Source organism: Parasteatoda tepidariorum, chromosome 4, assembly GCF_043381705.1.
Source record: "Parasteatoda tepidariorum isolate YZ-2023 chromosome 4, CAS_Ptep_4.0, whole genome shotgun sequence".
NCBI classification, from domain to species: Eukaryota; Metazoa; Arthropoda; class Arachnida; order Araneae; family Theridiidae; genus Parasteatoda; species Parasteatoda tepidariorum.
Window position 1 is genome coordinate 64,867,598 of NC_092207.1, and position 16,105 is coordinate 64,883,702.

At 29.6% G+C, this 16,105-nt stretch overlaps 1 protein-coding gene and 1 long non-coding RNA gene across 2 annotated transcripts in view; one reads left to right on the forward strand and one right to left on the reverse strand.

Annotated features, from left to right (window-relative positions):
* Window positions 1–1,486, forward strand: part of LOC122271060 (uncharacterized) — a 2,620-nt gene extending 1,134 nt beyond the window's left edge. Inside the window, exon 2 of the mRNA XM_043050863.1 lies at window positions 1,463–1,486. Within this exon, the coding sequence (XP_042906797.1) occupies window positions 1,463–1,486 (24 nt within the window). The remainder of the gene's footprint in view (window positions 1–1,462) is intronic.
* A 555-nt stretch (window positions 1,487–2,041) lies between these two features.
* On the reverse strand, window positions 2,042–7,386 carry LOC139425372 (uncharacterized). Its single transcript, XR_011636604.1, has 2 exons — window positions 6,669–7,386; window positions 2,042–2,304 (listed from the first exon to the last, which is right to left on the reverse strand). It is a non-coding gene; the product is annotated as an uncharacterized lncRNA (long non-coding RNA).
* Window positions 7,387–16,105: the final 8,719 nt, after the last annotated feature.

Genomic DNA, 16,105 nt, shown 5'->3' on the forward strand with positions numbered 1-16,105 from the left:
ATTGTGATTACACACACACACACAGCCGCTTTTATTATTATGTATATATATATATATACACACTGAAGAGCCAAAAAAACTGGTATACCTGTCTAATATCGTGTAGGACCCCCGCGAGCATGCAGAAGTTCCGCAACAACACGACGCCATTACAAATTCTATGGCTACCAAAGACGTATGTCATCTTGCCATGTAAATGCCGTACGAATATCTATGGTTGCCATAGGCTTAAGGCATCTTGCTTTCTTCTAAGGCATCAGTTTCTTTGGTTGCCATAGCTTACCATAGATTAACATAGGCGTTCCTATGACAAATTTTCTTAAGGGAGATCATTGACACTGACTAGGATTAGAACATGCAATTTTTCTGACATGAGGTTAGCGACCAAACAACTAAATAGACCTGTCGGAATGAATGGCTACATAAATTCCTTGTCGTACTAATTTGCGAGAAACAAATATGCATATTAGTTCCATTATTAATATTATCACCATGGCAGTAATCTGTTATAATAAATTTTTTTAAGTATCAGTACATAAGGACATATGCAATAAAAATAATGAAGATTATATTAATTTCATTATTTTAAAATATGTTTCGTTATATTTACAAGCCTATTTATAAGAAGAGCTCTTAGGTTAGCACTCCCTATTTGGTTGAGGGTCGAAATTTACCGAAAATAAATGAAACAAGTATTTATCGTCGACTTAACATGAGTTCATTCACAAGAATTTTTTTATATGTTAATCTCAAAATTAGAAGCACTTATTCATTTTTCTCACTTTTCAAATTAATCTCAACTCAATATCATATTACGCGCAAATATTATAGCTGGATAATAATTTATTTTCTGAAGTAATTAAATTTTAAGGTTAGGATAGTTCTATACTTTGCATTTTTATGAAAGTATTTTTGATATTCTATACCAAATAAAAAAAAAATTGTAAAATATTTATTTTTATGCTAAGAAGTTATTTTTATTCCTTGCAAACATTTTGGCAGGAGGGAGAAAGTTATGTTTTAATATTTGAAGAACTAATGCAGGTGATAAATGATTTAATTAAATTTGACTTAATATTGTGTTTCTTGTTTAGTGAAAAAGTAGCTTGATGCATCTTAATACTGCTGCCATATCATCAAGGGAGCTTCTTTTGTTTATTACCCATTGAGAAAATGAGTAATGTTTCAGGTTTTTCATGTCCGCACATTTTTAGTCTAGATCAACTTCATCAACTACATATTCAAAAATTTACGAGTTAAGTTGTACGAGTATTTTAATGAAAAAAGTAACACAAATTAAAGTAAAGATATTCAGACGATAATCTGTGAATTTCTTGGAGTTGTTTTCCAGGCTCTGTTTCTTTACCTTCTCTTTCTTTTCATCAAAATGGATTTTTAATGTTATTAAAAAATATAAATTTAAAGTTTTTTTATGATTACCTTATTCATGATTACTGTCTAGGTGGTGATTGTAATGCAAATATGAATACTGAAAAAGAAACGAATTTCGTGAAGTCTAAAGAAACGTATATTAGCAGGAATTCAAATTATTGGGAGAGAAGAAGACAAATATCAATTATGCAGTTATCACAACCGATGATTCGAAATGTTAAAGCGTTTATTCTAAATATTTATCTAATAAATAAATGATAATAATAATTTTGGATTAATGGGTATGATAGCAATAATGCGATGACAATCTTCGTAACTTAATCCTATTTTTTTCCGTATCCTTATTAGTGTCTAATTCTTTTTTACTTCTATTACGCCAATTTTCTACTGCGTATATAAACCTTTAAACAGGAAATAAGAGAATGGATTTGAGAAAAAATTCGTCAAGTGTGGCAACCGACTAAGTTATAATTCTTTTTCGCAACCTTTATAGCAGATATCTCTCAAGCTGCTGTAACTCTCTAAACCTAGGTGATATACAGGGACACTAAACAACGTCACTTTTCTTACAGGCTCAAAAAATATATGTCATAAATATGAATTTTTTTGTACAAAAGCTGAAACAGATTTCTATAAATACAATAAAAACTATATATATAAATGTTTTATTCAACATTTTTGTGGAGATACTTTACAAAAATTGATGTACGCATCTTTGAAATTGTCTTCTGTACACGTATTTTGACTTCTATGGTTTGATTAGGCATCTGCGGTAAGAATCTTTAAACGAATAGCTGCAAACCAAACCAGGTCCGCAACGTGCTGGGGCATCTGCTCTATTTCTATCACCGCCATGAGACGCAGCTGCTGCAGCATTGGAAGGGTCGTCCGCCTGACATATCTCTCCTACACCTGTAATATGAGACAAAAGAAAAAAGAACACATTTTATTGACTTAGCATAAATTATTGCACAGGAATGTTGTTAGTTAAGATAGCAAAAATCTTGTACTCTTGTTTTTTTTCTTTTTAAGATTAAATTATGAAATCTTTTAATTCTTAGTAACTTAGTAAAATTATTTCTTAGTATTTCTTATTAATTAAATTATAAGCATATTTTTCTTTTGTACAGGGAAGGTTAATCGTATAAAGCTAAGGTACAGTTAGGGTTACCAGTTAAAATTGCCTGCAAGATTTCCCAGCAATTACTTCTATGGTATTTTTTCATCTAAGCTAAAAAAAAACACTCCATCTTAATGTGACGGTATTTGTACTGTTTACAATATTTATGACTTGTGCTATTTACCGTATAATTTTTAAGTACAGTACGCAAAAAATAAACGAAATACCTTGAATAACTTTTGATACAAAGACTGGATTTTGATGTCCTAGGACTCAATCTCAAAGGTTTGAGGGGGTGACCTCAACTGTGTTAATTAATTAAAGAAAACGACAATAAAAGTTATGAAGTCAGACACGAAAGCGTACTTTCTCGGAATAAACATACCTTTTTTTAAAATTTTTATTATTTTTTTATTATTTTGAACTTGATTTTTTTTTGACAAATTTTGATCCTCAGACTGTAGGGAGCAACTGCAATTTGGGATTTTTGATCCAAATAGTTCGATCAGGGAAGCGGTAAAAAGTTTGGACCATTTAATATTATCACAATTTTCCCTATTTCTCCCTATCTCGAGAGATTATTGAGCAAATTGAAAACTTTTTGCACACAGTTATAAAATTAATTTTTCTTAAGATAATTCGATGTAAAAAATAACATTAATTATTGTTTAATTTTTATAATTTTACATAATAATAGTCAAAACAATTTTGAGTAGTAAGGTATCTAAAATATTTATTATTGCTTTAAAGAATTTCATTTTAAATGGTAAAAGGCAAAAGTTAAACGAAATCAGTCAAATTATCAGTCCCTTGTAATCAAATTTAAAAAAAAAAGCTGTATTTTAAATTTCAATTTCTCAGGAATTATTCAACCGATTTCGGCCAAATTTTGGATAATGCCTTATAAAACTATATTTTTTTAAATAATGTAAGCAGTTGTATACCTTACGATTAAAAAATTTACCGTTTTTTATTAAATAGAATAATAAAGAATTGTAAATACTAATTAAAATGTTTTTTTTGTGTGTGCATGTAATTGTGTCACTCACTATTTGCTTTAGATCTAAATTTACAGAGTTCCTTCAATCAATATTGTATTTTTTAAACCTTCTCTTACGGAAGTGGTTTGCTGCCCTCAAATTCGTAGAAAGGCAGGTGCATCGGCTTTCTTTGATGTTTCCCTGCGTAATCTTTTACTTCTACACTTTTTTCTTATTTCTTAACCGTAACTACCTTATTTTTTTAAACTCTTTATCTTTCATTTTATCTTTTTATTTCTGTCTTAACCGTAACTTCTATTTTTTCCAACTGCATCTCGTTTATAGCGTTTAAGGGACAGACGACTCTTAAACTCGGACTTTCTTAAAAAAGTTTCGATTTAGTTTGTTTAAGTAGAGATTGACAGCTTCGATCACCACTTAAACAAACTAAATCGAAACTTTTTTAAGAAAGCGTTTGACTGAAAAGCCGAAATTTCGACTCAATTTTTGAGTTCGAAAATTTTGCTGAAGGCGCCTCCCTGAGGCCAGTCGCACTTTTTCGCAAGTGATGTAACTCTGACCGTGTGAGTTCTAGTGCGACTTAAATGAACTACAACAACAACTGACCATGTGAGTAAACTCAATGACGCGAATATAGTGAATAAACATTATATGGCAATGGCATTAATAAAGATATATATGGCTCTTATAAATATACAAATGGTACTGTTAAATATATGAAATCATATAAAGACAAAATACAAAAAGAAAGATTGTGAAAGCGTTGGCGCAAATCAACCTGATTTGTAAAAATTTTGACTATGCCTTAGTAGAAGGGAACTGTGAAATGTAAGGAAAATCTTTAGATGTAATGTGAGAATGTTGAGATTGTGAAGTGAGTAAGAGAATTGTACCTGGGAATCACAATTAAATTTTGACAAACTTCTTACCAGAAGTATACTTTGTGTTATTACTTTTACGTATTTATTTACTTTATTGCAAAAATGTATCATTTTTATGATATCACTCGAGCAATGTGCTCACTACTAATTCCTTACTTTTATTTTTAGGATACAAGGACCTCAAGGTTTCACCACATGGATCCACCATCACATGATGATGGGGTAAAGGGTCACTCCGGCCTCAGGCACCTTGACCAACCGAGAGGTCTAAGACTAGGAAACACAGGCATTCGATTTTCGTAATTTTTTCTTGATCCCGTCTCCGTTAAACGGAGATTTTTTTTTCTTTTTCCATCTTCCCCGGTAGGATGGATGGCGTAACTAACAGTTCATCGGCTGTTTTCCTCGAAATAATCGACGATTTTAAATTCATCTGCTGTTTTCTTCAAAATGATTGAAATTTTTTGGCATCAACTCCTTTTTATTGAGCCTAAAACAAAGACGGCCCGTTTACAAAATGACCTGTTTTTTCTTGTTATGCGAATTAAGCAATGCATCTTCCATTTAATGTTGATTCAATCAACGTATGTTTTATTTAAGCAATGTGTCCAATATGTGCATGTGTCCAACAGATCACCACCTTCTTTCCTGACAGGCCTATTAATTATATTGGTTGCAGACTGTTCCTTATTTTTCAACGGACTATTAAGGTATTAAGCTTTTTGTGCTCCTTTTTCTAGATTTTTACGATTTTATATTGAAGGTATTGAGGAATGACCATGTATTCACCTTTTCCAGCAATTTTTTTTCACCCAGTACTTTACGATAGTAATTATCGTACGATAAACAAATTTAATAATGTGAGCAATTTTTTTTTATTTGTTGAAAAAATTTCTCGAGATAGGGTGAAATACTCAAAATTAATTGGTCCAAACTCTGGATCGCGCTCCTGACAAAATCGTTAGCACAATATTTCCAAGATTGCTGGCACCTCCTTCAAGGATTGCTGCTTCCAAGATTGCTGGCTCCGAAATCCAAATCCGTGGAAAAGAAAATATGCTTATTCAGAGTACGTTTTTGTGTATGATTTCGAAACTTAAGTATATAATTTTTTTTCTTTTTCTGCGAAATATATAGTTAAATTTAGATGAAAACCTAAATTATTAAAGATAACTCTAAAAAAATAGCAAACCTTACACTCCTTAACTCTGCTTTGACACACGACTTTTAATTATTTACAAAATGCAGGAAAAATTTAAAAAAGGTAAAATTACATGAAAATTTAATTAATGTCTTTATAATAAATTTTTCTAGTGTATCAAACTTGACTACACATTGCCTCACAAGCAAACCATAAATGAAGGAATACACCGGTAATATTTGAGTCGCTCAGAAGCCAATGCGGTTAAGTCCAAAACACAGAAATTGAGAAAATTAATGTTTTCTGATACATTAGTTTTTAAANTTTAGAATCCTTTTATTCTTTACTTTTAAACATCTATAATTACTAAAATACTAAAATTCTATATTCATATTTTCAAAAACAAATTATATTATAATTAGAAGTGAAATTTTGCATGACTTATGAAATTTTCATGCAGGCAAATTTGCACCCTGCAAGTGTCTTGACTTAAGTTGTTCTATTCAATAATACGAATTTAAAATCAAAAAGAAGAAATTAATTCGAAAATTCTTTATTATAACCAGTTGTTACAATGTTTTGTAACATTATGCAAAATAACCAAAATTTGTCACAAAGGCACTGAACTTTCAGCTCAACATGATGTAAAGTAACCTAATTTTGTCACAAAAGTAACTGAACTTTCAGCTATGTATATAGACGAAACATATTGCAACATGGTGTAAAATAACCTAATTTTGTCACAAAAGCAACTGAACTTTCACTTGTGCATATAGAGTAAACATATTGCCACATGGTGTAAAGTAACCTAAATTTATCTCTAAAGCACTGAACTTTCATCTATGCTTATATAGATGAGTCTCCATGAGAACAGAAGGAGGACACCCATGATTGTGTCCATTTTTTCACAAATGCGCACTATCTTGTACTATTGTTCAATGAATAAAGTTCATCAACGAAATTTTTTCGTTTTATCAAGTTTTTCTGTTAAAGGAACATTTAATATATATATATATATATATATATATTANAATTCATATGGCAATACATCGTTTGCCGGGTCAGATAGTATATATATATATATATAATTGATACTTTATTAAAAAAGTGATAAATAATTTAATTTTTCTTACCTAGAACTTCTTCGCAAGTTACAGAGTGGAACAAAGCAAAAATCAAGAAGATAGCCTTGTACATGTCTATTCTGCTGTCTTTTTCTGACCTAATAAATATTATGTGATATTTAAACTGATACTTTATATGAACAAAAATTATGCTTAATATTTTCGATTGTTATCCATTAAAATATGAATTCAAATAGAGATTAATTCGGGTTTTTTGCTTTCACGAAAGCAAGCTTATCCTGTTTTAAAAACAGGGCAGTTGTATAAAATTAGTTATTGTATAAGCATTGAATTAAATTGATTCAACGATTTTGAAATTTGAGATTTACAATATCGAAATAATAATATGTAGAAATATTGAAGTGAAAGACCACGTTATGAGACCTATTCAGAAATATACTTTGTATATATTTTGTAATCTTTCGAACCTGTGTAACCACTTCATTTTTATAGCTTTAAGATATTTCCTACAGTTTGAATATTTCTACATCTAACTTCAAAATATTCATCAGTCAGAATGTGTTAAATAGCTGTAAAATATAGCTTAAAAATTATTTTTTAGTTTCCTTCTTATGCTACCAAACACTTCAAAGGAGCATAGGAATTATAAATATTCTCTCTGTGTTTAATGAGACTTATTTGTAACTATATTAAGGATTTTAGGAGACAAATTATATGGCCCTAGGTCCCTTCAATCAAGGTGGTGACTTTGTACTAAAGTCACAATTCGTAGTGACTTTGATGACACTGAAAATTCTTTTAAAATTTTCCTTACCATTCAGAATTAAGTCTTAACTAAAACATTGAAAACCGTTAAGCATGCTTACTTATGAAATATATAAAATGCTAGGTTGTAATTTAAACAAAAAATATGTATAAAGAACAAGTCTTGAAAAATTGGTACGAGCTCGTTACATGTTACGATAATAAGCTAAATAAGCAAAACACTATGTGTCTTCATAGTAGAATCAAATTTTGTTATTTAGGTATGAACAGTTGCAAGTTTTTTTTTTACTGAAATCGCTTATTTATTATTATTTTTTCTCTTTTCAATCTACGGATTTTTCTTAAAAATGAAATATACTATTTAAATCAAAATTTTCGTGAGAAAGGGAGTTCGTATCCAGCCCGCCAAATACTAGTAAATGGTGAGTTTTGAGTGTTAAATCTGTCGAGTCAGAAAGTTTTCCACGTTCCCATAACAAAATTATACCTCTGGGGGTACTGAATGGGTGATTGATCGTTTTCTGGTTCAGGTCAAATATGCGATCTGGGGATGTATGAATGAGTTCCTCCCTATAAACAGGTGTGACGCATGGGTGCGGCAGAAGTCATTCCTTCGAATAGATGGCGCCACTCGACGACAAGAACAATCGCACACCCCTTGCCTACATCAGCAACAGGGAAAAATTTAAAGGTAATAAGAATGGTTAGAATGGTTTGCAAGCTGTAGTCTTTCCTTGAACGAGAAATTTCACGTTTGAGGGATTAGAAGTAGCCACGAGCTCTAAGAAAATGTGGTCAAAACTGCCCTAATATGGTTCATTTTACCGTGTTTATCTATGAGAACACCAAAAAGCTCGATAATTCTTATTGAAGTGTTTTGGTGATGATTTTGTCAAAAGTATCAATAATATATGGTTTTATAATCAGTGATAAAATTTGGTAATTTATTCATGATACCTTAGCACAAGAACAAGCTGATTTGGGACTTACCTAATCGTCATTCGCGATCAATTTGACCCTCATGAGTAATTGATGTTTTTAAATGATGAATATTGCTGAAAATACAATACGTAAGAGTTTTTAGGGATTAATTTTTCTTCTGTTTCCGCTGCACCGTTTCTGTGCAATAATTCCGCTGCACCTGGAGTTCATGATTAGAACACTATACTTTTCCCTGGTTGCAATTCATTTGCCATTTTTCAACTTACTCGAATGCAAATAGCCAATAAAAAAATATTTTTCACATTTTACATCAGTTGAAATCAAAGTTATGTGGCTTGAGCGTTATACAATAAGCTTTCATTGTTATTTACAAGGCAATAACTGTTCCTCAACAATCCTCAACATCTATCTTTTCCAAGATTATAACAAATATAACAGATTAAAATCAGTATGTACATGCTTTCCTTTAGACGCAAATAACTAAATTATAATTCAACAGTAACGAACTAGTTTATCAAACTAAGCTACTTCGGTAATCGAATCTAAGATATTAATAATTTCATGAAAACTGTTGCCGTGAGATCTCTTAACACGATGGATATTAATTTACAATATATATATATATATATACATATATATTTACAATAGAAGAAAACAGATATTTACAATATATATACATATAATTCAGCAAAATCAAAAACAGACGCGAAACCTAAAAAATGAACGTTTTTCTTATAGGGATCGGAAGGACCACTTTTGGCTGTTTTATTTATGCCCTTTGACTGCATATCAATAATTATTTACTTCTGTAGTCAACAGAAATGCAGGAAATTTTTATTTTTTTTTACTTAAAAACCATTTAGGAAAAGCCATGAAAATATGACCTTCGAAATTAAACGTGTAACTGCAAAAATAACATAAGAAATGGCAAAAAACAATCAAAATTACCCCCGACGACACTTCTAGTGTTTAAACATGGCATGACAAAACATGGCATGAGTAAACATAGCATGGTCATTACTTGGTCTAATTTTCTTTTCCTACTTTGTATTTTTTACTGAATGTGTGGTAATAAGAACTCTAATTTAAACCATTATCATTTCAACAGAAAAAGTACCCAATATATTGTTCAACTACTTAATATTTTGGATTCATTAACCAAAAAAATGTTTTTTTTTTTCAGAAATGTTATTAATATTACAATGCAGTAGTTACAGAATTTATTTTTCTCTGAGAAGATTAAGTGGGGGTTAACGATTTTGAGCCCCTTTCTTTATATTTTTATGTCGAAGATTTCGAATGCTCTGTTTATAAAATTTCCACCGAAACCACTTCTGTGCATCGAAAACCGTAGAGATATCACGACTGATATCTAATTTTCAATATGTTTTTAATAAATCATTAAAAATATCATTTATTTTGTCTACGGTTTATCACAATTTTATAGAAGGTTATGCAGCCTTACACCCATTTCGAATGAAGCAAATATTTTGTCGCTTTTTATAACGTAACTCTAAAATCTATGATAATAAAATTAAAAGTTTGTGCGTGCGTTTATCGGTGTGCCTCTCTTATAACTCCAGAACGGTTCTTACGACCATTCTGTAATTTATTACAGAACGGTCGCAAAAATTTTGCATCTTATATTGCCCTTTACACCGACTGTAAAGTCGGTGAAAGGGGCAATTTTAGCCTCCAATCCTAAAAATTGCTCACCAATTTAAATTCGATCATTCGGGAGAGACGTTTAAAAAATAAAATTTTTGTTTTGGTCATCATTGTTTCCATGTCAATCAGCATTGTTTAAAATTAAACCAAATTAAACTGTAGATGATTCCATTTCATCAAATATATTAGAAGATAACATAATTGATGTCAGGTGGATTTTAGCACTCCTTAATGAAAAAGGAATTTATTGCACGTCTTTTAATATTTAATTACATATTATATATTTATGTTAGATAAACTTAAGTGGAAATATCAGAATACTACGTCACAGAATTAGTAGCTCTAAACTTATTTGAATCGAAACTTATTTATTTTGTTTGTAGTTATACACTTAAACGAGTAATATTATCTCTTTATCAATTTTGCTTTTATAAAAACGCGTTTGAAGACAAAGGTTAAAGATTTCCATGATATTGACCTCAATGATGTATAGTTAAGTTTTTTAATATTTACCATTGAAATAAAAATGCAAAAAAAAAGTAAAATTGGAATACAAAAGTTATTTGCTGAAAAGCAAAATTAATGAGGAAATGATATAGATGTGTTAAAAAGAAATGTAAAACATCACTATGCTATGCCAACAATGTTTTGTTTATTTTGGTAGCAATTGCTAATTGAAATAAAAACTGAAAATCAAAACTAATGGAAAAATGATACAAATTCGTTTAGGAGGAGCACAAAAAATCACCATATTTTGGTAATGAGCTCCACTGGTGTAATAGTAATTGGTCCAGATAATATCGCAAACTGAGAAAAAAGAAAGCATGGTCATGATTACCAGAATATGGTAAAATTAACCATTTTTCTGGCTCTATGGGAACACCAAAAAGTTCAATAAATTTTACTGAAGTGCTTTGAAAATAAATTTTGTTAAATTTACAATAAAATATGGTTTAACAATATGTGGCAAAATTTGCAAGTTTTATCTTGAATTCGTAAAGCCTGGCATTAAAATCATTTAGTTGGTTACATTTTTTTAATTAGATGTATGGAAATAAAAACTGCAATTTTGAAAACTTGAATTTATGGTAAGCCGTTACCATATGAAAAGCAAATTTTCCAAAAATGGTCATTTGCATGAAATTTTGCCTCTATTATGCAGAAAATGTTTTAATTTATGTTTTTTTTATTAGAAAAGTTGTTGCTATACTGCACGGTATATAAACGTATAAGTTCATAAACATATAAATTTTAAAACATAAAATAATTAACTTATTACTTTTAAAGTAAAGAATTATCTGAAGTAAGTTTTCCTGTCGAAAATATGGAAATTGCAGAATTTTTATATAAGTTTTATTTTTTCATAAGGCAATGCTTAATTAATGAGGCAATGATAGAGATGTGTTAAAAAGAAATGTAAAACATCACTATGTTGTTATTGATGCCATCAATGCTTAGTTTATTTTGGTAGCAATTAAAAACTAAAAATCAAAGCTAATGAAAAAATGATACAAATTCGTTTAGGAGGAGCACAAAAATCAACATATTTTGGTGAAGAGCTCTACTGGTGTAATAGTAATTGATCCAGATAATATTTAATAAAGATGATTTTTAATGAAATACCTTCAACAGGCACTTCAACAACTTCAATAGTTTCTTCAACAGGCATTGCATTTATTGATCCTGTCTACCTGATGTCTTTGATGGTGCTCAGTGATTTAATATATTTAGAAAGTATTTTTCATTTGATTCTTGATTAATATCCAATTGTCATCACTCAATGTGTCTACATTTTTTACATTAATTTTGACAAGCATTATTAAAAATACATATTTAGGGCAGTAATGTAGAACACCCTATTCAATAAATTTTTGCTTAAAACTATACAGTGGGAAAAAGCATCATTCAAACTAAAATCTCATGCTGCCACACTATTTCTTTTTGATGTGAGCATTCTCAAAAGCCCCTATGCTAAAATGCATATAAAAACAAAAATTTAGCTTTCTGTATAAAAAATTGGAATTATTATTGTAACTTATTTTAGTTTCAACATTAATTTTTTATAATTTCGTGATAACATATGAGAACATAATTTATTTTTAAAATGTTGATAATTTTTTTAACAAAGAAGGTGGAAAATGAAACAACATAAAATATATTATTTTAATCCTTCAATTTCAACACATTTTCCTTCGCATTTTTTAATAAAAGAAGCAAAGTAAAAAGGTATAAAATATTTATCCCGATGTGGCTTTAGGTTCACATCTGTGGCTATCGGGATTGCATCTAAGTCCTGGTCCACAGCGAGGATAGCTGTAATTTACTTTTGGTACTTGTCCCCCATTAACTATATACGCACCAAAATCAACTTCAACAGCAGGCTCAGCTTTTATTTCACATTTATCTCCTCTATCTGAAATGAAATAAAAATGGTGCATAAAATTCTTCATGTTGTATGTTTAATTAAACTTAAATTGCTTGAATTTCATTTAAATAATACGTATTTCAAACAAAGGCTTTTCCCAAATGCAACTTCTCTTTTTCCAAAAGTTTATAGCATAAAGAGTAAGGTGTTACAATGATTTTTCTCAGTAATTAATTCTTTGAGGAAGTTTACAGTGATCATTTCAAAATGTATGACCCAATTTAATATTGAGTAGGATCTTTTTGATAAAAAAAATATGAATCCAGTTGTATGAGATGTAAGATTTTAAAGATCATATATATATATATACATTATGACCATTGCATTATGATCACCCTCAATCTATAACAATGGGCTCTCCCAGGTTTTCATCGTTTCTCGCCCAGGAACAATGTTTTCATGGGGCACATTAAGACCCATAATCCTCATAGAACAATCCCTGACGTCTGTAAGCTACTTGAACATAGTTGCAGACAAGATTCACCCATTCATGGCAACAGTTTTTCCTGCTGGGGATGGTGTTTACGTACAGGATAATGCACCATGTCATAAGGGTCGAATCGTCGAGGAACATTCCAGTGACTTTCAAGTCATGTCTTGGCCCCCAAATTCACCTGACCTTAATTCAATAGAACATTTGTGGCTCTACTTGGAAAACCAAATTCGTGCTGCCACGCTACCCCCTCGCAATATGAGGGAATGGCAGGACCAGTTGGTGAGTGCTTGGTACCAGATACCTCAGACTTTTTCTGACCTATATATATATATATATATATATATATCCAGATCCAACGATATTTATGAAAAAAGTAGTCAACATTTACATANGTGCGTGCGTGCGTATGTGTGTGTGTGTGTGTGTGTGTGTGTGTGTGTAATATTATCAGAAATTATGTCATCGCCAATTTAAATCATTTTAATTAAAAAGAAGAATTTGTTCTACTTGAATTTGTAATAAAAATAACTGCATTCTAAATTTCTAACCTATTTTTATTCATTTCCTGCTTAACGCAAGAAATTCTCTTGTTCACAGGTATTGAGAATCCCTGCTTAAAACTTATCAACTCGCCCATCTATTATGTTCTCCCTCAAAATCACGAAAACTATTTATTTATAACTAAATTTTTAATGATTTTTCTAGAAATGTTCTTTTTGAATTTTATTTTTAGAGTAATGCTGAAATGTGTGCGTTAAAATTTTTGACTTAGTTTTTAAAGGTATCGTATAAAGATATTGACCCCAATTTAATACAAATAAATTAAAACGCCTAAATATTCAGAATAAATTTTAAATATTTATGCATTTTAATTGCACTGTTTACAAATTTAAAATCGGTTTTTACATTCCAACAATTATAAGAAATTATGACCAGAAAGTGAAAAATACAGCAACTATGAACAAATGAAATTTAGTAATTGTTGTAGAATTTAAATACTATAAAGCTTACTTAGGACTTTTTCGCAAGTAGCACAGCAATTACATACTACATATACTGGTCTGTAGCCTTGCTTGCAATTGATGTAAAAGTATTCTACGCCACAATAGCTCTCATCGCAGACAACTGCACTACTGTAGTGAACGAAAGCAAGAAGCAAGAAGATAGCAGTGTACATATTTTCTTTTAGGACAATTTCTGCCTATTAAAAATATACTACATTATACAATAACCTATAACTTCACAAAAATAATATTTTGTCATGTTTGAAAACAGTCAATTCTTCAAAAAGAAATTTTTTTCATAAAAATATAATATATTCGATATTGAGTAGAAAATTGACAAATTCTATTATCCGAAAAAATGTTATTTCTTACTTTAGTATTTTTTTTTTCCCGGTACCAAAATCATTTATTTTTGAAATAGTTATTTTCATTTACTCGTATTTCATATAAACCGTTTCATATTTAAATAAATGAAAAAAAAATCTGAATTTTTTTATAGACTTTTATTTATATTGTGAATTTAAGCTTATTTGTTTTATATTATTTATTTTGATTTTCGATTGTTAAATGATTTATAAATATTACCAACATGCAGACATATGTAATCGTAATCATTATAAAACTTCATATATATATATATATACATACATATATATATATATATATATATATATATATATATAGGTATATAATACATAAAAGGTGCTTTGCAACTAAGAAATTCTGATACGATTTTATTATAGGTCAGAGAAATCTTTAAAACTTTCATGCCTCTAACAATAATACTTCATGTAGTTTTACAACAATTGAAAATTGAAACATCTCCCGCACATTTCAAAGCTATTCGTTCTGTTAGTCGTATTCAGAAAATAAATTTTAAAAACTACTCATTGAGGTATAAATCAGACTGTTTCGGGCATTCAAACTGAATCCAATTTGTGCCTGGGAATTCCCAAAGGATTAATATTAAATTGATCAAATTTCCATCGGGTTATTTATCAGAGATCAGTAGTTTAACTAGCATCAAGATATAAAATATTTTGTTTTAAATAAATACATTATTCATTGTTCAATAAAATCAATGGTTACTAATTCCAACCATCAATTTATTAGATCATGCAATATTTTTACCACGTTTATATTAACTTGCCTTCGTGTATGTCTGCTCGGGTGGAATTTTGTAATCGATTTAAAACTAACTTCCCGACTAGCTACAGACTTCAAACTTGGCCCATAGTTCAGAATTGGATGACAATGCATGAAAATGGAGAGAAAGAAGACATACAAAGTAAAATAAAATTAAAATAAAGAAAATTTAGTATTTTCGCGAATGTATTTTGTTGTCGATTCGAATATTTCAAATTAGTGTCACAAGTCAGTTGAAAAGTTTTGTGTACAGTGAGAGAAAAAATTGAGATTTTGGAAATGAGTACCAAAAAAAAAAAGATCAAAATAAAAAATAATATTTTTAAAAACCACTTTTTTCTAGTGGAGAATAATAATTAAAAACAAAAAATTTGAAAGACGAAAAACGTGGGGTGTACGAATTACATAACAGTACATATACACATACATATACACATTTTCTTACCCATACACATGCATATACACAAAGATATTCCACATACACATCAATATTCAGATACAATTACGGATATACATATATATATTCACATGAGCACACATACGCACACTAATATAACATTACTGTTATGCATTTCATGCTCCCCACGTTTTTCAAATTTTTATTTTTTAATTATTATTATCCACTACAAAAATGGGTTTTTTAAAAATATTTATTTTAATTTTTATTCCTTTTAAAACATAGATATATTAGAAATGAACTGAAGTCATAAACTCATTACCTTTAAAGTAAAGTATTTTCTGAAGTGAATGTTACTATAGAAAATGGAAATTGCAGCATTTTTATATAATAGTAGCTAAGAACAAAGACACGTATTGGGGATTTATTAGTCATGATCTTTATGAAAAATGCATGCTTGCGATGGGATAATATCTACTCATTATGCCTCTCCACTTGAATAAATAAAACTTAAATGTTATTATTAAACAATTTATGAAAATCAGATATATCAGAGACTTGCTTTGCGTTTGCCAACTTAATCAGTTTTCTATGCTTCCAAGATTAGCAATGAAAGTTTCCCTTGTTTCAATTTATCCAATCTGCAAAATGCATTAATTTTTGACATGAAAATCTGTATGTGGAAATATATATATATATATA